This window comes from Acomys minous (genome assembly GCF_964271855.1).
Source record: "Acomys minous genome assembly, chromosome: 4".
Taxonomy (NCBI): Eukaryota; Metazoa; Chordata; class Mammalia; order Rodentia; family Muridae; genus Acomys; species Acomys minous.
This window is the reverse complement of record NC_140486.1, coordinates 121087841-121113737: the sequence shown is the minus strand read 5'-3', so window position 1 is coordinate 121113737 and position 25897 is coordinate 121087841. Positions and strand designations below refer to the sequence as shown.

The window sequence follows — 25897 nt, the reverse complement described above, 5'->3', positions numbered from 1 at the left end:
GCAGTTTGAGGGTTGCTGAAGTGTTAGTGTTCAGAAGTTCTAAGCTGCCTCTGAAAAATCTGTCACCTCTCCCAATTCCCTTCCTCTTTCTCTTTCTTAACATTAGAATACAAATAGAAATAATGCTTAATTCATTTAACAATTCTCAACTACACTACACATCCCACAGAATTTCAAAAATTGTGAATCATGGGGTGTGGAAGGGGAACTTCAGCTCTAGCCTTCCAAAGCAAAGTCACAGTCAGCTGTCACTCGATATGCTGTTTCCATCCCAACGGCACCACAAAGATATGTCAATCTCTTCTTAATTAACCAACTCACATGAACAGTGAACAACATCATTTACATTTTCACTTCAGTTTAGGTTTGTTCCTATGCACCATGTGTATACCATGCCAATGTTTCACACACACACACACACACACACACACACACACACACACACACACACACTCCAAAACTCTAAACCACACAAACTCACAATGCATCATTGTACACTAAAGGTGTGTTTAAAATAAGCTATTAGGAACAATTAAGACAGCTAATAATAGACTGATTAAGGAATGGTAAACCATTCCTGACACTGCATAAGATTAAATATGCTAATCAGATTTGGGACCTAGCAAACCCAGATAAAACTAAAATAGAACAAGACTAGCCATTCAAATCCTCCTTCACCTTCTTGCCTTTCAAACTACGTGTTTGCATTTTATCAATGTTTCTCTCAGAGCCGAGCAATTTGTGAAGGCTTTACCCAGGTAAGCTGATTATATGTATGTTTGATTATAAGTCTGTGTATATTTCAGAATTGAAATGATGTTTGTTTTAATATTTGCTGGTCTGAAATGTTTGCTTGGGAAAGGATAATAGCTAAGGAACATTTTGACTTGAATGTTGTATATGAAAACAATGTTCCATTGACAAACTGTCCAATAGCTGTTTGTATCTTAACTCTTTTAACAAAATAAGATGGAGACATCCAGAAAAGTAAGCTTAAACAATATATTTAGGCCTCTGTTGTTGTGATAAGAAAGACATTAACATGTTCATTTGAAGAGGCATTATCCATATCCTAATTTGGTTATTCCAAATAAATTTTGCATTTGGAAAGCAAAGAAAATGCAATTGACAAGCAAGGCTTCTCACCGTAATTGAAATTCATTCTGAATGTAAAAAGGGTCAGTCTCATTTCTAAGCTGCAGACCTTGTTTTGAATTCCTACACCCTGCCTAGTTTCTATTGCAAATTAAACTCACTAATCAGAATGAAAATTATTCCCTCTATGTTCATAGAATATTTCTTCATTTTATCCTTAATACTACTTGAGTGTTCATCTGTGGCTCCTATTAATTACCTAAAGCATTAATATGAGCTCAAGAAAGAAAACATTAAAAACATCACATTTTTAATAACAATCTCAGTTGCTATATGATTTATGTTGATTTTATAGCAAAATACTGACTGTGGTATTTGGGATAAATAATCTGTAATCAGGCCTCAAAATAAACTGTTGCTACCAGAGGATGATATGTGCCCAGAGGTTTTTATGACAATATGTATTTTCCTGCAAGATTTCTTTCATCACTTAGGGTTCAGAAGCATCTTAATTTTTCTCATTAAGAACTTAACTATCAGATACTTTTTAATCTCCTTTTCCTCTCTGAGAATTTTAACTTCATTCATCCTAGTATAAATTTATAATACCAAATAAGAATACTAAATCCTTTATTTGAAAATAAAGCTACAAAGCTCATCTCTGCCTTCTGCCCTTGTTTGTCCTTCTTGCTAGCAGTTGACCTTATATTAAATTTAATATAAAGCTGTGTAACTCTCCAAAGTTTTTAATAGCCCTGTGGATGAAGTTACAATTAGGGTGCTCATAAAATAGTCTTGGTTTCTCTTATGGGGAACAGTTGTTCAATGACCAAGTTTGCAAATTTCCTTAAAATGATATGACAGGGATACAACTTTACTGGATGAACTTCTAAACTCCTTTATTGGATGTGCTTCCTTCATGGTCTGGTTCTTGATTATTTTTGTAAAGTGCAGAATAAAAGTTTTTAATGTGATCCAACTCGGGAAATATGTGTGTGCTGCCAAAAGTGATATTCTTATAAGAATGACAAGACCTCAGTGACCTGGAGATGGATTGTTAGCACTGATTACTTGCCTGACATAAACACAGTCCAAAAGTAATCAAGCTAACCTGACAAATTAATTCTGAACACCTTTTCATTTTCCTTCACCATCAGCCAGATTTCAATTTGCAAATTTTAGTGTGTGTGTGTGTGTGTGTGTGTGTGTGTGTGTGTGTGTATTATGTGTGTAGGTATACATGGGTATGCATGCATGTGCACACACTGACACCCCACAGCAGCATATGGTGGTCAGAGAAACATGTTTAAGACTCTGTTCTCTTATTCTATCACATGGGTTCAGGGACTCAAACTCAGGTCATTGGGCTCTGTCCAGCCAAGACCATTTACGTATTGAGCTATCCTGCTTGTCCAATTTGCAAACAAAAAAGTAATGCAGAAAATATCAAGCATACAACCTTTTGAAATACTTTCTTCTTTCATGTAAACAAATGTATTGCTTTGGATTATTATACAGAAAGTTATTTAATGAATAAAATGAACATGAAAAATATTTTAAGTGGTGACTCTAAACTTATTGGAAATTTCTCCATTAAATCTTTTAGTTCAAGCCCCTTTCAGATGACTCTTATCTTACTTACATTAATACTCTTACCAAATTATGTATTCTATAGCAGCAGATAATTTCAAGGTACTTAACATCAAAATTATACACAAGCAATAAGGTATGATATTGCTCACAGTACTTTAAATTTTCTTTAAAATATTTGACTCAATATATACAATGTAATAACGTTGTCATTAAAACATTTTAAATAACAGATTTATCACATTTGTCTTAAAGAGTTGAAGATGTAGAATGAAGTCACAGACACTTTTAGCCTCCAATGAGCAGAGCAGGGCTTAGTTTAGGGAATAAAGATTGTTTGGTATTTACTAATAGCATGTGAGAGTTTTATTACTGTCTAGAATTGATACAGTGTGGTTATAGATCAGTTTTCCTTGGGTTTCAGTCAGAAAACAAGAAAAGATGCTGCAGGGGTTCTGCACTGAGCAATCCAAACACTCCCATTGCTTGGTAAGCCTCCAGGGACTCCCAGACAATTTCAGCCCCTACAGGCACTTAGGCTCAAAGCACAGGAGCCCTTTGACTCTGTGAAGCTGAATGTCAACACAATGTCACCGGAACCGCGAGCAATCAAAAAGCCAACATGATTTGTCTTCTTAGGCCAGCCGCCCTGGCCTGCTAATTTGACTTGCTAGATTTTTGTCACAAGTCGTGGTTAGCAGGAAAGGAAAGGATATTGGGGAGCTAACACCTGAGATTAGAACACAGTTTGGGTACAGCTTGTGAACATCCACGGAACTGAGGGGGTGAAATTTAATTATCTTCCTACCAGAAACTTGTTGATACAGGAAAAAATAGAATTTGCCCTTACACCAAAACGATGCTGAAACGTGTATAAGCTTTCATGCGCAAGGACAGAGAGAGGAGAAAGTGGGGACGGACAAGGCCACGCTGAATTCACAGCAAGTTTCCTTGTGTCCTCAAGACCCTGACATCTTAACGTCACCAAGATTTTCTGGCTACCTTTTCATTCACCCTGTCCAGTTTTACCTTTTTTTTGAGTGGATTTCCTGAATCAAAAGCACACTTGGTATGTATGAAACAGGAGAATGGATATATTTTTAAAATGCATGCCTTGAGTCTTAAGTCTTAAAGATGGGACTCTAAATCTACCTATTATGTTTTCAGCTCAGATACATCCAAATTAGAGAATCCCTGTGCTAAACTGTGAAGACCTCGAAGTCTGCATTACCTTTACATATTTTTTTTTTTTGCATCAAGCCCACTCTATAGCCCAGCCCCTAGCTCAATGGACCATATTTGGAGGTTGCCTCTATTATGAGTGTACTAGGTTTTCCCATTTTTAATTGGACTTCTTTCATTGGAGCCATCCTATAGGAAAGTGAGAGAGAAGACAAAAGCGCCAGACAATGCGAAAGAATACTCCTGTGCTTAACAGAGCAAAGCAGTGAAAACCTTTAAAAGTCATCAAGTAGAGTCTGACAGGGTAACAAGGGAGGTGATGATGCTCGGTGCATCATTTCCTTGGATACTATGCAACTTTGATTCCTCTGATGAGAAGTGAGGGCTGGAAAAGATGATATCCTCAAACGCATGATGGGGACTTAGAAGCTACAAGGGACTCTTGTTTTAGTTCATCCTTTCCTACCTGGGGTCACCTAATGGATTAAACTTTAATACATGTGGAATTTATTTTTCCATGGTTTACTAGCACAGTTTTGTCTCCTGATACCTTAAAAACACCAATAATAATGAATAAAAGCAAATTATAGTAAGCAGTATTCTTTTCTATTTGCATTTCATTTCCCCTAGACCCTAGAGACTGTGGTTTAATATCCATGTGGTGGATGGTTCTAGTCTTCAAGAATTAGCCTCTGATGACTGAGGAGGTTGAGCATTTCTTTAAGTGTTTCTCAGCCATTTGATATTCCTCTGTTGAGAATTCTCTGTTTAGTTCCAAGCCCCATTTCTCAATTGGGTTATTTGGTTTGGTGGTGTTTAATTTCTTGAGTTCTTTATATATTTTGGATATTAGACCTTTGTCAGATGTTGAGTGGAGAGTGGGGTATGACTTTCACACAAACTCTGTTGCCTCATATTTGACCATGTCCCCTGGAGGGGAAGACCTGGTGGCACTCAGAGGAAGGATAGCAGGTTACCAAGAAGACACTTGATACCCTATGAGCATATAAAGGGGGAGGAAGTCCTTCTCAGGAACAGTCATAGGGGAGGGGAATGAGGGGAAAATGGGAGGGAGGGAAGAATGGGAGGATACAAGGGATGGGATAACCATTGAGATGTAACAAGAATAAATTAATTAAAAAAAAAAAGAATTAGCCTCATCCATGTAGTTTACATATGGGTCAAGGGGGATACTGACTGTCCTCCCACACTTATGTTCATGTTAGGACTTGTTAATATCAAGTTCTCAGAGCTCAAGACCCTCACAGATTCATGTCCCAATGAAGATCAGAGGCCTCATTAGTGGACTGTCATGACCACCCTTCAGGTGCCTCAGAAACCTACCCATAGAAGATTTGTAGAAAGAGAAAATCAGTTGTCCTCATTATGGAATTTGGGTGTCTCTGTTTCAACTAAATGTGTACAAACATTGTATGCATGTAAATGTGCACAAACAGAAATATAAGTACAGTCACTCTTCTACAAGGACAAGGAAGCAAAGGTATAAAGAACAACTTTCAAAATGCACTGAAGCTTTCTCAAAGGATGCTCACTAAGGATGCTAAATTCCAAGACACTAATACACTGTTCATCAAGAATTACCCCCCACACACACACACACATCCCTTATTTGCAGGCCTTAATACTCATCACTATATGCCTGTTGAATGCAGGTATGAAGTGATACATGGGCATTAAAGAACTAGCTATTTTCCTACAAATTCTTCTTATCCTTTCCTTCTTTATCTTTCTAAATTAAGGATAATAAACTATTGTTTTAACTCCCATCCCATGCTACCCACAGTCGAGAATGATGTTCAAAGGCAGGATTTTATGCTTTGAACCTACATGCAAAATAAATGAGAATACCAGACCTTTTAAATTATATTTTTAAACTTGGACTTTTCAGAACTTATCTTACTTGTATGGATTTAAAAAACAAAACAAAACTACTGCAGTGTCCTTGAGAAATAGCTCAGTCAGTAAAGTGATTTTCACAAAACCATGAGAAACTTAGCTTGGAACTCCAACACCCACAGAAAACCCGAGAGAGAGAGAGAGAGACAGCCTGTGTCTTTTATTACAGCACTGGGGAATTGGTGATGTCGATTTCTGAAACTCTTTGGCCTTCCAGCCTAACCAGATCGATGAGATCTAGATTCACCAATATACTTCTAGCCTAGCCAGATCAATGAACTCTGGGTTCATCAAAATATTAAGATGGAGAGCATGGCCATGAGCAATTTGGGAAGAAAGGGGTTTATTTTCTCTTACAGATCGCAGACCATCATCCAAGGATGTCACGCCAGGAACCTGGAGTTAGGAACTGAACAGAAGCTATAGAGATGTGCTGCTCATTGTTTTGTTCTCCGTGGTTTCCTCAGTCTGCTTTCTTAAAGCACTCAGGACCACCAGCCCAGGAGTAGCGCCATCCAGAGAAAACTGGGCCCTCCCACATCAATGTCAGTCAAGAGAATGCACCACAAACTTGCCCACAGACCTCCGGTGAGAATGCTTTTCATTTGAGGGCCCCTCTTCCCAAAGGACCCAAGCTTGTGTCAAGTTGGCATAAAACTATGCCAACAAGGAAAATATGCACAGGCACATGAGCATTCACATACTGACAGTCTTTTTATTACAAAATTTTTGCTAAAATCTCAAAAATGATATAAGACAAGCATTGATTTCTTAGTGATTTTTTTAAAATAGAAAACCAAAACCAGTGGGTTTCACAAAGGGGACTAGATGATTTCCTGCCTTGGAATTTGAGTATTTAACATATGAATTTATTTCATAATATAGACTCTTAGAATTTTAATAAGGATAATTATCTACCATTTGTAAATCTTTCTTCTTTTATTGGTAATATAGTATATTTCAAGGTTTCAAGGAAATGATTCAGCTTAGCAATACAATAGAAAAAAATTTTAAGTAATTTGTCAGAACTGTTACACCAGTGAAAAGTTTTAACAATACCTTTCTGTTTTCTGAGCATAATGGTACCATGACTCAGTTCTGCAGTGAAAACACAGTACTAGCATTTCCTTCTTACACCATTCTTTATTCTTCTGTAAATTACAGAAGCGAGGCAAAGCCCTGTTGGAAAAGAAGCTTATAAAGTACAGCACAAAGGCAACAGATATGCTAAGTCTCAGCTTATACAACAGCAGTCATTGCAACTTCTCTGAGTTTTATTGCTGATTTTGCAGCAGAACAAATCAACATTCATGAAAAATAGAAACCCAGGAAATCCATATTGGAATGGATTCCTCAATATGCATCCAAAGGCCTAGTAGTGACACACGTTATTTGTAGATAGAATTAAATACTGGGTACACATGTAAAAATAAAGTGTTTAGGATTTTCTAAATATGAAATGAGAGACACTTCAAGATCATTAGACAGGGAAGTGACATGATTTGGTTTTTGTTTTAAAAAATTAGTCTGGCTTCTCTGTAAATCATAAAAGGATATGAATTTGGAAGAAAAGTATTTATAAAGCAATTGCAATAATCCAGAGTTTAAACATAAACTTATATATAATACATGTGTTGTGTATGTGCTTGGAGACATAATAAGATGAACTTGCTGATGAGTTGGAAAAAGAAGTTAAAGAGAAGCTGAGACGATGCATAGAGTGTTGGTTGTAACTGAGTGGACGGAGATGCCATTGATGGAGACTAGATAGCATCGTAGGAGAAAGAACTGAGAAAACAGAGGTCATCACAGATTCAGCTGGGGATGTTCATTTGAATAAAATCCCAGCTTAATTTTCAGGATACATCTACTTATCAATATCATGTTTCATACCAAACCATATGAAATTAAGAATTTCAGGAGTGAAGATATAAGCTTTACACTTGGAAAAATGATATTAGAACCATGGGGGGAGGGGAAGATTTCTTATGAAGAAATGTGTAAGGAACGTGGAAGATTAGACTGAGCAAAGGATGATCAAACAACTTGTATGAAAGAAGAACAAGCGGATCGTTGCAATGTTAGGAGACTGTGTGGCTCCATGTAATTGAAAAACAAGAAGTGACTAACTACATGCCAGTTGCGACCTAGACAAGAGTCCTCTCACTTGAGTCCAAGGAGATAATAGGTTGCTTAGAGTAAACTTGAAAAAAAGAAAGAAAAGGTGAAGAGTGTTGAATCAGAAAATAGCCAAAGTGTTAAATATCTGTTGTTGTCAAGTTATGTGACAGTTGGGGAAGAAGTAAGGCTGGAGAGAAAAATTAGTACTGAGGCAAAAGAGATAATAATTTCAAGAAAATGGTCCAGAGATACTTATGTCTTCAAGAAATGATTGCATCAACCACAAAATAAGGACTTTGATAGAGTAAGAAACAAATTCAGAGATATTTGTTGGGTTGGTTGGATTAAGTAGCATCCTCCCACAGATAGGATAAAGGGTGGAAGGAGGCTGAGAAAGAAAAAAAACTACTTGCTTAAAGGATATGGAGTAAGGATACATTATCAATTTTTTGTGGGGAACGTTTGGAATGACTATGACATCTCTATATAACACTGAAAATTAAAAACTCTATACATGTGGGGGTTTTATTCTGAGTTTTTTCTAATGATAACAAGTCAAAACTTTTTTGAAAGAGTCAAATTCTTTAACGTTGTACAAACATTCTTCCTCTATCTCATTTTTGTTCTTTGAGGATTGGAAGATAGGTTTGTTAACATTTTTCATTTTTTAAAGAAAGGAGAAAGACTAGGAAAGCACTCCAATGATTGGACATCTTGAAGAAGGGTCACATGGGACAAAAGCAGAGCAACAGAAGTCGGCTGTGCTAAAGGACAGCTCCTCTAACCCCTCACTCTACTATGGTTCAGTAGACACTGTGGTTGCAGGAATCATCTGTGTATACATACAGACTGGGATGCACTTGGCTTCCGTCACTGTATGATCAACTACTCCCTTCTATCTGTCATGTGAGTCATATAAATCAAAGATCCTGAGCTCTCCCATGAGCAAGCATTGGTGCCTCGCATAGAAGTAGAAAACAAGGGAGATACCATGAAGGGAAATTTTCAACAATTTTTGTTATAAATTTGGAACTTTATTAGCTACCGACAAATCAAATACATAGTAAATACATATAGAAAGATGAACGGGCACATACTTTAGCTGTATGTTGGCACTGACCATCAAATTCATTTACTCATGCATATATAAGTGCTGAGCACTATGCAAAATACTAGATACACACTAAATAGTACATTAAATCTTCCATAACAAAGTTGTATTCTCTCACAGCTACAACACAAATGAGCTATAAACTTTGACAGTATGAGAAGAAGCACCGCAGGGCATTTAAACCACATGTGTCCGCTCAAAGAGAAAGTTCTCCTAACTCCTAGTAGCCTGGGTCTAAGTTCAGTTTGTCTGAGTTTCGGTTTCTCATCTTCAAGATGGCAGTTGAATGAAGTGACCTTACGGCCACTGTACAGTGCTAGTTATGGGTGTAATTCATTAATTGTGCATGTGGAGGATGAACACACAAAGAATAACTGGTGTCATTTGAACAGAATGGACTGTAGCATTTTCCATCGGGTTCTTAGAGATAGCTCCTTCAAGAAGACTCTGTTTCCATTTCTATCTCAAGGTGAAGAAAAATAGGCACACGGCGCTTGTAAGATGTGCCGAGTAGGCATCTGAGACAGATAACAATCCCAGATCTCCTAATAGGTCTATAGCATTCTCCACTGAATACAGTGGGATGGCCACATTTTCTCCTCTGATGATACACAACCATAAAGAGAATAATTTATAAGCCACACAAGTTCTTTTGAAGCTTCTTTTTTTTTTTTTTTTTCAAGACAGAGTTTCTCTGTGTAACAGCTCTGGCTGTACTGGACTCACTTTGTAGACCAGGCTGGCCTCGAACTCAGAACAATCAGCCTGCCTCTGCCTCCCCAGTGCTGGGATTAAAGGTGTGTGCCACCACACCCGGCCCTTTTGAAGCATTTTAAAAAATTGAAAACCCAATGTAGATATAAAACAATGATAACAAATTAAAGGTGTTAAATTATGTATTTGTAATCTGTATCTAAGCAAATTCCCGTATTGTCTTCCTAAAGAAAAAATATTATTGCTCATTATATCAGCCATAAGTATTTATTCATGATCATTGGGTGAAAGAAGAGAAAAAACATATGGAAGTGCCAATGAATGCCAAATTTTCCTGGGAAGAGAGGTGCTCCTAGGAGGAAAAATATGCACAGAGATATAATGTTTCCACAGCTTGCAGAATATGGAGGTTTGGGAATCAATGGATTCCATGATGTAAGGGAAGAGAAGAAAAATGAGTTGAGGGAAATTTAAGCACATTGTTACCAAAACTTGCCATAAGCCAGCTCCATTTAAATTGGAAAAATAAGTGACTCAGTTGATTGAACCATAGACAAAGCTTGCTCAAACCTACACATAAAGCCACCCTGCTCCTATCCTTGCAAGCTACTTTCCTTAGATTTTGCATATTTCTTAGTTATTCTCAAGGACAAAGGCAGTGAACATCAGATGTAGCTGTACACAAAAGTGGTTGCCTACCAACAGCACTCCCTGAGTTGTTAGGAGGCTACCTTCTCCCTAACATCTCTTCCCAACCCTTGCTGTTACTTAAGACATCGTCAGTAGGGAATATAACTCTTTGCTTTATGACAGCCGTAAAGAATTTCATCTTCTAGAAAGAATTGCCAAGCCCGCTGAAGTGTGTATCCAGTATCATAATGTTTAAATACAGTGTGTAGGATGATAGCATAATGGCAGCACAGCATCCCGTCCATCACTTGATTCAACAAGCCTAAAAATCTAATTACTTTCAAGTTAGATAAAAATCACAAAGGTTAAATTATTATATCAGTATTAAGAATGGAATAAAAAATTCAGTTAAAAGGTGCCTGAAAAAGTGGATCAAGAATGCAGGTTTGGTTCCCAGCACCCACATGGGGACTAATAACAGTCCATAGCTCTAACTCTAAGAGATATGACAACCTCTGTTTCCCACAGCAGACACTGGGCATTTATACATACATACATACATACATACACACACACACACACACACACACACACACACACACACACACACGCACACACACACACGCGCTTGCGCGCACACACATACACATACCATATATATTGTGTATATATGCATATACATACCATAAACATAAAGAAAAAATAAATAAATCTTAGAAAAACTATTAAACAATATAATTTCACAATGTGCACTCTAAACACCTAAAAAACCTCTGTATGCACTTGTATGTGTATATGTTATATATGTTTGGATTTTCATATGGTTTGGCTCATGCGATAAATTGTTGAGATACAACTGAATAGGAAGAGAAAATACTCTGAGGGCAAAGTAGAATACTCCAAAGAAGCCAGATAAAGATACAATGCTGACAAGTTGACAAATGAGTTAGTACGTAATTTGATGAAATCTAAATTCTGACTGAAAATAATTTCGAATTTGATACTTTCCAAAGGTAGAGCTAACTGAAGGTCTACATCTCCCCAAAATGAGAAGGAAAAGAAGAAAAGCCTATAGAAAATGGAAACTCTTGAATACTACAGTATGTAAGTCCAATTCGATGCTTTGGTGGAGAGTGTGTACAAATTAACTTTGCTCATTATCACGGAGCTATCTGTAGAATAAGGAAGACATGTATTAAGAAATTCTATAGAGTAGTTTAATGATTTGGTCTTAGGATGTTATTACGGTGATGAGATACCATGACCACAGCAACTTTTATAAAGGGAAGCATTTATTTGGGGCTGCCCTGCAGTTCAGAGGTTTAGTCCATTATCATCATGGTAAGAAGCATGTCGGTACACAGGCAAACATGGTGCGGGAGAAGTAGCTGAAAGTTCTACATCTGAATCCACAGGCAGCAGGAAGAGACAGTGACCCATTGGGCCTCGCTTGAGCATTTGAGACCTCAGAGCTCACCCCCAGGGACACATTTCCTCCAAAAATCCCCACCTACTCCATCAAGGTTGGATTGAATGCATTCCTGCATTATGCTTATGGCTACAAGCTTATGGGGTCTAGGAAGTAGAATGTGGTGATTTTAATAGGAATGGCCCCCATAAACTCATATATCTGAATGCTTGGTCATAGGAGTGGCATTTCTACATTAGTTATTACTTATATGTACTATGGGCTAAAATATATTTTTAAATAGAGTGTTTATTCATTTTGACATAGTCATTTAAGCTCCCATCTCATTATTAAAATTGTGTGCTAATGTGTTGCTATATTACTTTCTCAATTCATCTTCTACAGTCCTGACTTAGATATATGATCAATTAAAAATTAGTAGAAGTGCAAAAATACTAAGGGCTGTATACTGTACTGCCCTTGTCATGCAGTGTCTTAAGAATGACCATAATCTAGTTGTGGAAGGAAGCTTGTCAGTCTATAAACTTTTATTGTATCTATGCTTGATTACACATGGGCTTTAGAGAGATCTTTCCACCTGTCTCCTCTTCCATGCCATTCACGTTACAACTTTCACATTGTAAGCATGCTCAGGAAAATTCTCCTAGTGCCTGCCAAGAGTGAAGCACTTCCTTCAGGGCTGAAGACAGATGAATGGGTGTGGTCAGTCTTCAAGTCCTGTAGCCTTTTTCTGTTTTCCTGCTAAGGGATTCACGGAACTACAACTATTGTATATACTGCATAAATATGTATTTATTGTTTAAATCTATAGCATTTAAAACAAATTTATAAAAAAATTATTGCCAATTTTTAACTTAATCAGTTGTTCAAAAGTACTGCTTTTGATGAACCAGTAAGATGATTTACTATGCTCACCACCAAATTTTCTGACAGGAGTTCAATCTCTACAGGAAACTGACTCCCTCAAGTTGTCCTCTGACCTTCACATGTACAACTCCCCCATCTCTCAAGAAATAAATAAAGACATAAATTACATTAAAAATAATAAGTAAATGCTAACAAAAATATTTTTTCATTTGTTATTTATTTAATTACCTTATAGCCATTACAGCCCCCTCCCTCCTCTCTGCCCCCAGTCCCACCCTCATACTCCTCCCCCTCTCCTTCTCCCTCTTCTCAGAGAAGGGAAGGCCCTCAAGGAGTAACAACTTACCCTGGCACCTCAAGTCCCAGCAGAACTCAAACCATCCTCTTTCACTGAGGCCAGACAAGGCAGCCCAGCTAGGAGAAACAAAGGGACAGCCCCCACTTCTATTGTTGGGGACCCACATGATGACCCAGCTTCACATCTGCTACAAATGCTTAAGGGGTCTAATTCCAGCCCATGCATTCTCTTTGGCTGGTGGATAAGTCTCTGTGCGCCACCCATGCACCCAGGTTAATTGACTCTGTAGGTCTTCTCGTGGTGTCCTTGACCGTTCCGGCTCCCTCATTTTTTTCCCTGCCATCTCTTCTATAAGACTCCCTAAGGTTGGACTATTGTTTGGCTATAGTTCTCTGCATCTGTTTCCATCAGCTGCTGAAGGAAGCCTCTCAGCTGATAGGCTCCTGTCTGCAAGCATACCAGAGTGTCATTAATAGTATCAGAGGTTGGCTCTCTCTCACGGGGTGGTCTCAACTGGGGTAGTCATTCCCTCAATCTCTGTTCCGTCTCTATCTCTACACTACTTCTTGTAAGAAAGGCACATTTTGGGTGGGCTAGGGTCTCCCTCCCTCCACTAGAAGCCTGAGCTGACTACAGGAGGAGGCAACTTCAGGCTCCATTCCCCACCCCTTACTTCTAGGAGTCTCAGCTAGAGTCACCTCCATAGACTCCCAAGAGCCTCCCTTGTCCCAGAGATTCCTGCCCCACCCCCACTGATTTCCTTTCTCTCTTCTGGTCCTCCTCCCATCCCTGCACTCCCCAAACTGACCCCTATTCCTGTTACCCCCCCCCCCAACCCCTCTCCCTCCTAGTCCGTTTCCTCTATCTACTTCATATGACTGTTTTATTTCCCCTTCTGAGTGAGATTCAAGCAACTTCCCTTGGCCTCTCCATGACTTCCTAGGGTCTGTGGATTGTAGCATGGTCATCATGTACTTTACGGCTAATATCCACTTATAAGTGAGTGCAGAGCATGTGTGTCTTTCTGGATCTGGGTTACCTCTCTCAGAATGATATTTTCTCCACTTCCTTCAATTTGCCTGCAAATTGTTTGTATCTTTGTTTTTATTAGCTGAATAGTATTCTATTGTGTAAATGTACCAAATTTTCTTTATTCACTCTTTGGTTGAGGGACATTTAGGTTGTTTCCAGTTTCTGGCTATTATAAATAAAGCTGCTATGAGCACAGTTGAGCAAGTGTCCTTGTGGTATGGTGGAGAATCTTTTGGTTATATGCCCAGCAGTTGTGTAGCTGGGTCTTGAGGTAGATCTATTCCCAATTTTCTGAGACATCTCCAGATTGATTTCCACAGTTGTTGTATAAGTGTATACTCTCACCAGCAGTGGAAAAGTGTTTCCCTTCCTCCTCATCCTCCCCAGCATGTGCTGTCCCTCATGTTTTTTTTTTTTATCTTAGCCATTCTGACAGATATAAGATGGAATCTCAGAGTCATTTTGACTTGCACTCCCCAGATAACTAAGGACTTTGAACATTTCTATAAATGTTTCTCAATCATTAGCGAGTCCTCTGTTGAAAATCCTCTGTTTAGCTCTGTAGCCTATTTTTTAATTAAATTGTTTGGTTTGCTGGTGCTCAATTTCTTGAGTTCTTTATATATTTTGAATATTAGGCCTCTGTCTGATGTAGGGTTGGTGAAGATCTTTCCTCATTCTCTAGGCTGCCATTTGGTCCTATTGATAGTCCTTTGCTTCACAGAAGTTTTTCAGATTCATGGGGTTCAATTTATTAATTGTTGATCTTAGTACCTGAGCTATTGGTGTTCTGTTCAGGAAGTTGTCTCCTGTACCAGTGCATTCAAAGCTATTCTCCCTCTTTATCTCCTATTAAATTTAGTGTATCAGGTATTATGTTAAGATCTTTGATCCACTTGGACTTGAGTTTTGTGCACAGTGATCAATATGTGTCTATTTGCATTCTTCTACATGCAGAGATCCACTTAGACCAGCACCATTTGTTGAAGAGTCTAGCTTTTTTTTTTTTTTTTATCATTGTATGGTTTTTACTTCTTTGTCAAAAATAAAGTGTCTATAGGTGTGTAGATTTATTTCTGGTCTTCAATTATATTCGCTTGATCAACTTGTCTATTCCTATGCCAATACCATGTGGTTTTTTTAAATTGCTATTGCTCTGCAGTAGAGCTTAACATCAGGGATGGTGATACCTCTGGAAGTTCTTTTACTGTACAGAACTATTTTAGCTATCTTGGGGTTTTGACTTTTTATATGAAGTTGAAAATTCAAGGTCTGTAAAGAATTGTGTTAGAATTTTGATGGGAATTGTATTGACCTTGTAGATTGCTTTTGGTTAGATGGCCATTTTCACTATGTTACTCCTACTGATCCATGACCATGACAGATCTTTCTATCTTCTGATATCTTCTTCGATTTTTTTTCTTCAAAGTTCTTGTCATATAAGTCTTTCACTTGCTTGGTTAGAGTTACATCAAGATACTTTATATTATTTGTGGCTATATTTAAACTATGCTTTTTAACATCTGTGTAATTGGTTGCCATGACACTAGTAGCTGTCATCGTTCTTATTTTCTGTTCTATTTCACAATATCCCTTTATATCACTTGAAATACAAATAAAACATGGTATCTTTATATTTTGTCCCCAAACTTCATAAAGTAAGAATAAAATATTTAAATTTAGTAAACAGTAAAATGAAATAGTCATATATGGTGTCTTCACCCACTGGCCTACAACTCTAGAGATATCCTTAACAATGTGAGCCAATCCTCAAGAATTGGGCTCCTGGAAAATGAGAGAATCTATCAAGAAGCTACCTCTGCTCCCACAGCAACCATTGGCTGGAGCTAAATATGTGTACCAGTCCTGCTTCATTCACTAACATTGCCTAGATGCCATACGAATTCACGTTTGTGAAGATGCCCTATAAAAACATAAGGCAATGGAATCTTTGCATGGTGTTGGAAAGGCAATCTACAGGCCACAGTGAGTTGTCTTCCATCCTTTTTACCAGAGTCTTTACTTCTATAAAATTGTATGGTGTTAGACATACCCTATAGAATAATGCTACATTTAAATTTCAGGGTAGGAAGCTGGGCATGGTGGCATGCGCCTTTAATCCCAGCACTCAGGGAGGCATAGACAGGCAGATCTCTTTGAGTTTGAGTCCAACCTGGTCTACAAAGTGATTCCAGGAGAGTCAAGACCACCCAGAGAAACCCTGTCTTCAAACAAACAAACAAACAAACATTTCTAGGCATGTCAATTTACTTCTCATGAAAACATTATACTTAAATTTTAGTTGCCTACATTTCTTTTGAAGATGCATTTAACTCAATTTCAGAAGATGTCTTTGAATAGAGCTTCAGTTTATTTTCTAAACTATCAGGTGTGCTATTTTATACCCTAAGATAATTAATGTAAAAAAAGACATTTATTTGAGATGAACTTTCATGGGCACTAATGGAAACTGTTACCCAACATACTTACAAATGATATTCCTGTTGATTTGGAACATCTGTTCCTTAAGTGAACATAAAACATTTTGTTGTCTTTCTCCTTCCTTTTTAGGTACTTCTCAGCCATCTGGTCAAAAAATTGTAAAAGATTTTGAAAAGGACATCAAGGGACACACTTCAGAGGCTGTGTTTCATCAGGCTGAGGCATTAGGGAAATTGAGGGAAAATGGAGACGAATGCATATCTGCTTCTATCAATGGAAAACAGAATTCCTCTTTTCTCCCCAAAGATGATAAACAGCCTCTATCTGACAGCAAAATACACAAGAGGATGGAGAATGATGACCCTCCTCCAGCTATCTCTCATCAGCTAGAGGAAGTCTTACCAGTGGCCATGTTTAATGACTGTAAAAAATTGTTATCAGGAAAAATTATAGCACAGGATTTCCCAAACACAGTAGAAGCCTTAAAGCCAGAAAAAGGCAAATTTATTAGGGAAGTCAAATGCGGGGCTTTCAGTGTGCAAGTGGAAACCACAAAAAGCATTTCCTGTAAAACAAGAGCACAGTTCCCCACAAAAAGGCGATGCCCAACATGTCACCAGCATTATTCTGTCCAGCAAGCACAGAGAGGCTCCAGATCTTCGGGCCATTTCTCTAAATACAGTACTGCATTGGCAGAAAATTTCAAACATAAGGTTCCATCTACATGGAAAGGAGAGGCTTCTAGAAGTGAGATCCCTTCTATGAACATAAGCATTGTAGGAAAAGAAATTTTGGTTGAATACATAAGTAAAAAACAGAACATACTCATTAATATCTCTCATCCTAAAAGCATAGGAAAATCTACAAAACGTAGAAAAAGTTCCTTGACTCACACCATGAGAGAACCCAGTGAATCTCCTTCACAGCCTGGTATAAATCACCCTGAAAACCGGAGGCTTGAAAACCAGAAACCGAGTTCAAACGCTTTGTATGATACTCCCTGTGGTGTGAATGCTGCCCAGAAAGAGAATTCAGACACAATTGTGGTTTCTCTAAGCTCACCTCCCATGGGAGAGAGAAAGAAACCCAACACACAGCCTTCAGCCCCAGATGATTCTAAAGAGGGAGATCCTGCTACCTCTCAACAGAAGGTCTTCCAAATTCTTCAAGACAGCCCCCCAAAACAGCATTTCTTCACAGCTAACACTTGTCTTCCTGTCTCATCTGAAACCTTAAGGACCACAAATTTAAATAATATGGATTTAAGTAAAATGTCTTTTGAGGATTCTAGAGATGTGGATAAAGAGAGGAAAACCAGTTCTGGTGTCAGGGAAAATATCGCTTCAGATTCCCAAGCACAGCCATGCACAGCAGGAACCAACGGTCCCCTAAGAACTATGAGCAGCATGATTCCCACTCAAGATGCCTCAGGCTCTGAGTTTCATTCTTTGTCTTTTCCAACCATACAGCTCTTGGGAGAAAAAGCAGACAACATGGGCTCCAGAGGTGACAAAATTCTACCACGAGAAGACTATGAGAGCTCAAATTCTATATCCTTCCCTGTCAGTGAACCTGCTTTGGTGTCTTCTCCGTTACTTGGTCCCTCCCACTGGGTCACCAGATATTCAGAATCTGTAGAGACTCCTGGTGACACACTTCCCCCTAGCCAATATATTGGTGTTGAGAGAGTGGAGGACAAAGTATGTGGTGCTGTGATTTGCAGAGGTATTAATGAGACTGTTTTTCATAGTGAATCTTCTGCAGACCCACAACTATTGGAAAGGAGGAGTTCATCTGTGAAGATTGCATCGTGCAACAGCCCAGTTTCAAAGAGCCCACTTCATGGCAATATACAGAGCTCTGTGGAACGAGATCAAACAGAGGACCGTGCAGATCATACAGAGATAACAGCCCTGGGCAGAACAGAAGTGCCAGCCACGTCCTCTATAACTGATGTGTTGGAACAGAGACTCACTACTCAAAATCACAAAGAAGGCGCAGTTGTGTCTAACTGTCCCATGGCAACAAGAAACCTTAGAGAGTCAGCCAGCTACCTGGAGAGTGTTGAAGATGACAGATACCAGGCACTACCACTGGTGAAGAATACATGCCACAGAGATTTTGAAGACCTAATTAGCGAGAATCGAAATGAAAACTGTGCTCAAACGGACTTTCCACCAAATTCCGTTGACGCCACCTGTACAGCACATGCTACAGAAAAGCTATTTCTTTTTGATAAGGGACTAAGCATTAATGGAGATCCGAATAGTAATGGAGGTGACAAAAGCCTTGGACTTAACAACTTCCAACAGGAGGCAGCAGAGTGCCAAAGGACTGCATCAAGAGCACACTTTGAAGAAAATGAGCACAAAAGTGACCCCACAGAAACTTCCTACCACCCTGCAGACATATTGTTGTCCCCTCAGAAGCAGAGGGCTCTAAAAGGTGCAATGATCTATACAGAATTTTTAGATTTTTATTATTGTTATATTATGAGATTTGAACAGTCTTGGCTGAAGTAGTTTTTACTGTTTGGGATTTTTTTTCTTTATTGATAAGATGTGTTGAGCAATTTAGAGCGAGACAAATATTAAGAAGAATGTATCAGCCTCTTCTTTACATTGAAACCAACTCTACCCATAAGTAGTGTGTAGAAAAATCACCATAGCTGCAGCTTAATATAGAATAAAAATTTTCTCTTTAAAAGATCAACAATTTGGCAAATCAATTTTGTTGAAAATATTAGCCTGTGTCACTCTTAAATAATCTAGGATTTCTTCTTATTTTTCAAGGTAAGCATGTTTGGAAGAATAGGAAGCATATGCTTATAGTAAAGTTGTTTTCAAACCTTACTGGAGCAGGTTATTCATGTTTCTAGAGGCCATGTGGAATGGTAATTAAAACAAACGACAAAACCCAGAGACACCCATAACTGATCCTGATGGACCCATGAGTAGGACCTTTAACTCCCGCAGCCCTCTGACCTCTGTTTTGTGTTGCCTGGTCTTGCTCAAACAATTGATACAACCCAGATGCTCTTCAGCCCTCAAGAAGGGCTAAGATGGAAGCCTTTTCCTAAGTACTTAATGCTGTCTGTCTGGTTTCAATCTTGGAACAGCAAAACATTGTTTTGGTTATTTCATAAAAGACCCTTGTGTCTCTCAATGAGTCCAAAATATTTGTTACTTAATGTTAACATTATTCCATAGTATAAATTAAAACTGTCTTCCAAAAGTTTTAATGAAACAATCTAAAAGCCGGAGCAAAATTACTCAAAAGTTTGTAAAAATTTTAGGAGTAGGAATAAAATATGAAAAAGCATAATCTATTACATAAGTGTTGTCATAAAGTGTAAAATTTACTTTAGAAAAAAATGAGTCATCTAAAACACAGTGCAAAAGCTGGACAGTCCCCTACTTTGTATGAAAACCTGCTGATCCCAGGGACTGCTTGCCAGGACTTTGTGTAGCTCCAGATGCCAGGCCAGTCACATAAATTCCAAGACTTCTGTCAGTGCCTAGTTATTTAGAGCTGCAAGGGAGCCTATAGCATAAGCACTTACGTTTCCCGGAGGGGATGCAGCTCACCTGGATGACTATCCCTCTCAAGCTGTCTTTCCTATTCCCAGAAGTGTGTTGCTCCATTTACTGCCTCTCCCGACACAGTTAAAACTCCAAAAGAGAATCCAGCCACAAATGAGATTACTCCCAATAAACTGAAATTGTCCCCACTTGGTGAACCACTGCAACCACTGTTCCCTACATTTCACTAAAAGTCTGTTCTTGCAATCTTTTACCTCTTTTTCCCATAATGAATCTATTCCAGGAACATTTTATCTATTTGAACTTCTAGAAACTTCTATCCACCATGCTTTCTTGGGGTCTTACCATAGGCTGCATCTGATATTTGGACCAGTATTTCTCCGTATACTCACAGGGTCATTCATACTGTGTCTTCTTATGTTATTTTCCTCACATAGCAATCACAGTAAAAGCTTCTCTGTAACCAAATTTAAAATTGCACTCTGAGCTATCCTTGTTCCAGCCTGAGTTCAAACCTTTTTCCGTGTTTTACTCTCACATGTAAATTTTTCTTTTGCTTTTAATATGCTGCATGTTATATTCATTTGTCTATATTCTCATTCTCAGCTAAAATATAGGTTTCATGAAGGGTTGCTTTATTTTTTCACTTCTGATCACTTACGTATCTACAGCACTATATAGTACTTGCCCTTTAGCATAAAGACTTAATGAGAATTTTGTTGATCAAATGCAGGGAAATCATATCAAGATGCTCTGTGAAGTATCCTGTTTGCATAGCCATGGACTTTTATACAGAAAACAGTTCAGCAATTAAAATAGTTACAGATAGTCTATTTAAACTTATACATGTTTTGGTAATTTTTATTTTCTTAGAGCTATGAGTGCTTTTATGATTTGTGAATGCTATTGTTCTGGTATCAGGCCAGGATTGAACAATTTTTTCTGAGTATGAAGTGCTTTGAAGAACTTGGGTCAATTCACCAAATGTTAAAAAAAAAATCTTTGTAGTCACAAACTGATATTTGCCTTTTGGAAGAGATCTTCTCCCCTCAAAGTCTGTGTATGTACATCAATCAAAAAACCCAGACAAAACGCTGGATGTATGAGGAGGTAAGGGATTTGGTGCAGTAGAAAGGAAAAGGTAGGAGTCTTACCCCTTTAAGCACAGAATACTAAGTTTATTTCCCTATAGGTCTAAAAAAAAAGAAGTGTGTGATTCCAAGAGACCTGGCAAAGACTTGAGGAAGTTTGAGAACTCAAGCTCTTTATCAATAGCTTAAAACAGAAAGGTGAATGGAAATCCATCCATTCTCTTGTAGAAAACAACAGCCATGGAGATAACTTCCAAGCTAGTGGCCTCAGGTGAAGTTGGGGTTTCCCAGGCATGCACTGATTAGCATCTCTGTTGAGGTGCAAAAGCCTCTCCCGCCCCCAGTTTCAGCTGAGACTCCAGCAGTGCTCCTCCAGTTCTCTGTGCCTTCTCCCTCGTTTCCTAGATCCCCCCATACTCTCAAGAGAATGACTTTCCCATCCATTCTTAAGGTCCCAGTCCAGTCACATTGCTATATGGCAAAATATCAGTAAGAGATAATTTTCAAAGAACAATATGTATAGAGGTTGGGAAAGACAGGGTCAAGGAACTTATTTAGCATGGTGGTGTGCCTTTTTCCTGCTATCAAAGTGTCCACTTCTGCTGTGTAAGGAAGAGCAACATGGACCAGCTAGACTTCTTCAAAAATTGTAAGGAAAATTATCCTATTCATGGAAGCAAAGCAGGCAAGATTTCATAACCTACTAAAGTTTCAACTTCTCAACATTAGGTCTGTTGATTTCAAAAAATAAGAATTTTCAAGTAATGCATAGGTTCACACCATAACATTTGGTAAAACTAAGAGTATATATTTTGATAATGTTCCATCATGAGCTTTAGCATGTATATTCCAGCTCCAGCATGTCTCCTGGTTCACAGAAAAACTCAGTGCTTACCTTGTATATTGTGGAATCAGGAGAGGTTCACATGTGAATAGAGATTAGCATAACTTATATTAAAATCACCATTCCTAAATTATCTACCTAGTTGGGGTATACTAGGATTATAGGTATTAAATTTGAATCTTGGGAAGTATTTTATATTTAAGCTTAGCTTGGATGACAGTGCTGTACAACATTAGTAAAAAGTGATATTGACCTAATTTGCTTCTCACTTGCTGAAATAAACACTGATTAAAAACAACTTGAGATGGTAAAGAGTTTGTATGGCTTATATGTTACAGTCCATTACTGGGAAAGTCAGGGCAGAAACTCAAAATAAACCTGCATCAACTTAAGTAGAGATTGTAGAGGAATCCTGCTTACTGCCTTGTTCTCGTGGCTTGCTCAGCTTGCTCTCTTATACAACCCAGAAACAACTACCTAGGAGGTACTCCTGCCCACAGGGACCTGAGCTCTCCCACGTCAATCATTAATCAAGAGAATGTCCCACAGACACGCTGCAGTCCAGTGTGATGGAGGCTATTCCTCAATGTATGACCCTCCTCCCAGATGACTGTAGTTGGTGAGCAGTTGGCAAAACTAACTAGCGCAACTACATGCAGTGTGTTTGAGCCAGATTTCATCTATATTTTTGCATCAACACTGAGCATCAGAATAGGTGTAAAGCATACAAAGCATATGTGGCACAGGCTCCCATTTTAAATATATGAGAAAATTCTAAAGAGAAACAAAAACAAAATTATAAAAACCCATTTGTTTCTAGGAGCAGAATGGATAAAAAGTCATTTTCAAATCTAGGTTGTTTGCCTTTTGGGTGGTATCAAAAAGTAAACATTTTAAATAATTCTAAATTATGAAATAGTTTTTTAGATTTTATGTTTATGCGCTTCTAGTTTTCTTTTTAAAAATTTTTCAGTTTAATTGGACTCTGACATTTTATTGATAATATTGTTTTTCTAATAATTGATTTTCATTGCTTATAATGATAGAAGGCAATAGTTTGGACTATATAAACCTGTATATTAACTTATATCTCCATTTCTCTCTTCAACTTAACAAGTGGAACATTAAGAAACTGAATGATTTTTCTTGGCTATTTCATTTCCTATCTTGAATTGGTGCCTCGCTTTGATATTTAATATGGTTTAATCTAGACGAGAATTTGGAGATCACTAAGGCCCGAAAGCTGTCGCAGGAACTGGCTCTAAGAGGTGGAAGAGCCAGTGATGGTTCCCAGGAAGAAGCAATAGACCAGTGGGCCAGGAGGAGGCAGCAGTTCAAGGACGGCAAGAGGTGCAGCTCAGCTGGGGCCAGCTCTCTCATCAGCAACTTCACTGAAGGCTCCAGTGAGTAGAAGCCTGTGTTTCTAAGCAACAGCAAAGACAGCGGCTCGTTGTCTTAATTAAATTCCTTCTGCTTCATCTCTGAGATGTCAATTCTGTTCTTTGAATGTTGTGATGTGATGATTATATTTATTTTTTTAATGAGAGGTGCTTTTAAAAAACAATCAACTCGTTGTTGTCTATTAAGGAATTAGTACTTGGTAGGTGACCTTCAGAAATCACACCTGCAGCACAGTGCTATGTCTTCCTTTTTCTTTAGATACTGAAATAGCTATCTATAAGATTGTTCATTGAGTTAAATTTGTGTTCTACTTTTAAAAATCTACATTTGTATATAAAATATACATAATGTAAAAGGACAAGATCAATATGGTTGATTATACGTGAAAACTTTTCTTCTCATTTTCAGATTCCTGAAATGAAATCTTAAAACACATATGTATTCTTTGTGAAATTGTTTTGTCGGGCTGTAGTGATTATGTTCCTTAACCAGCATTGGCTCTCAGCCTCACAAACAATGGCCTCTGAGTGTGGATGACAAGTAATCACCCATGAAAACTGACTAAAATAAAACATGGATTAATACATGGTGGGGGGTGGGTAGTACATTTTGTACATACTAAAACTAATATGGATCCAAGATTGCAACAGTTGATGTTAAAGCAGATAAGCCCAACTCTTAGGCATGTGCTATTTGAAAATTATTTACAAAAGCAAAGTGCATTTGCAGAAACACCATCAAAACTTCAGTGAACTATAATTGATTTTTTTAAACAGGACAAAAACAAAACAAAGTACATTGTGGAGCTACAGAAACTGTCTTGGTGAAAAGAGAGTAGTGAGAATGGTGTGTTGTGTCCTGTGGACAAGCTGATACAATGACACAAGTGTCATCATAGGCATCGGTGTCATTTCTTTCCCATAATAAAACAGTAGCCTGACAAAAGACTAGGGCTTGACAGAAGCCATATATACGTGGGGAAGGAGTATAAGCAATGTAAAAAAAAAAATCGAATACTGTGTTGTTACCAGCAGGAAACTTTAAATTCCTATGTTCACAAAGAATGAAATTTAAATATTTTATTTTATTCTGAAAGACTTTATTCTTGTCCTTTGGCCTATGCCTAATTCTTCCAGGTCTTTCTTGTGTTGGGCAGCAAGGAACTACAAATGGAACTGTATCATTTATATTCCACATGTACTGCTCTATTAGATCCCTTGCTGCTCATATACACTTGAAATACCTACCTGAGAATGCACATCTTTTGTTAGGCTCCCAAAGCTCTGTTCCTACCACTTCACTAATTTGTTCTAGTGCTCATTTTCTTCCACCTTCTGTTCCACCTTTATTTTATCAACTGTTTTATTTATATATTATGTAATCTTGTGCATGTTTTTAAAATATGTTGATACTTAGTATGTTTCAGAGTTCTTCCTCATCATTGATTTTTTTTTGGTATCAATTACTTCTAGTAGGACTTATTCACTATGACAATTGTTTTGTTGCAGTGACAGGTTTGGCTCTGGCCCAGGAGGTTGCATAATTCATTCAGTTTCTAGCATTTTGCATTTCCACATAGGGGTAGGTAGTGTGTCTGCTTGTATCATGGTGGGCCTCAAAGCGTGGCCAGGGTAAGCCTGAAATTACCTTGCAGTTTCTGGTGGTTCTGCGATTTGTCACTGTCCTGCTTACACCTTGGGTCTCTCTAGCTCTTGCCTTTTCATCTTTCTACATTCTTAGCAATGTTCATGTAATGCTGCATCAAAACACTCTCAAATTCTGTGCTATATTTCACATCACGGTATACAAATAGCATCTACGTTCCAAGTGTTACATATCTCACGGCATAATGTGAATTCTTTTCTTGTTCATAAACTCATCTACACATCTATTGTTTTTTAAATTATTTTTATTACCTGTAGGCCTGGCTAGTGGTCAATTAAGACAGAGACACTTTTTATATTTTAAGATAGCCTTAGTTAACCTGGGGCAGGCCAGATATCAATCCTCTAAACTACCTCCCATAGTGGGGCAGGCATGGGATCCCTGCCTCAATCTCATGTCATCTGTTTCTAATAACTTTTGTCAAGTTACCTCCCATCCATAATTTCCAAATACTTGTTAATGTTCTTCATCTGGGCCAGATTCTCCATCCACACAGGCCATGTGCTTCTCCTCCATCTAACCCCTGGTGGCCTTCCTCTCTTTACTTCAGGTCTCTCTCCCTTTTTTTCATGGCAGTGCTTTTTCTTCCCAGAATTTCTCTTTCTCTTAGCCCCACCTATCTTCTTTGTTCTGCCCAGGTGGGGTGGCTTTTTATTAAGCAAAAGTTGGGTCACAGAGACAACAATCAATTAACATCAAAATACATTAGACTATCCTCCAACAAACATCTTACAACGCCACACACACACACACACACACACACACACACACACACACACACACACTCACACATGCACACACACACGTACACACATATACATACATACATACATACATACATACATACATACATACAGTGAGTGGTTAGCGAGAGGACAAACTATCCTTTCTCGAATACTTACGTAGACTTTGAAACACCTCATTTT

General features: G+C 38.1%; 1 protein-coding gene across 1 annotated transcript in view; it reads left to right on the top strand.

The window, feature by feature from the left end:
- The first annotated feature begins 11401 nt into the window (after nucleotides 1-11401).
- LOC311596048 (uncharacterized protein) overlaps nucleotides 11402-25897 on the top strand; it is a 104178-nt gene continuing 89682 nt past the window's right edge. Inside the window, exons 1-3 of the mRNA XM_084779245.1 lie at nucleotides 11402-11464; nucleotides 16558-18873; nucleotides 23117-23308. Of these exons, the coding sequence (XP_084635371.1) occupies nucleotides 11407-11464; nucleotides 16558-18873; nucleotides 23117-23308 (2566 nt within the window). The 5' untranslated portion in view covers nucleotides 11402-11406. The remainder of the gene's footprint in view (nucleotides 11465-16557; nucleotides 18874-23116; nucleotides 23309-25897) is intronic.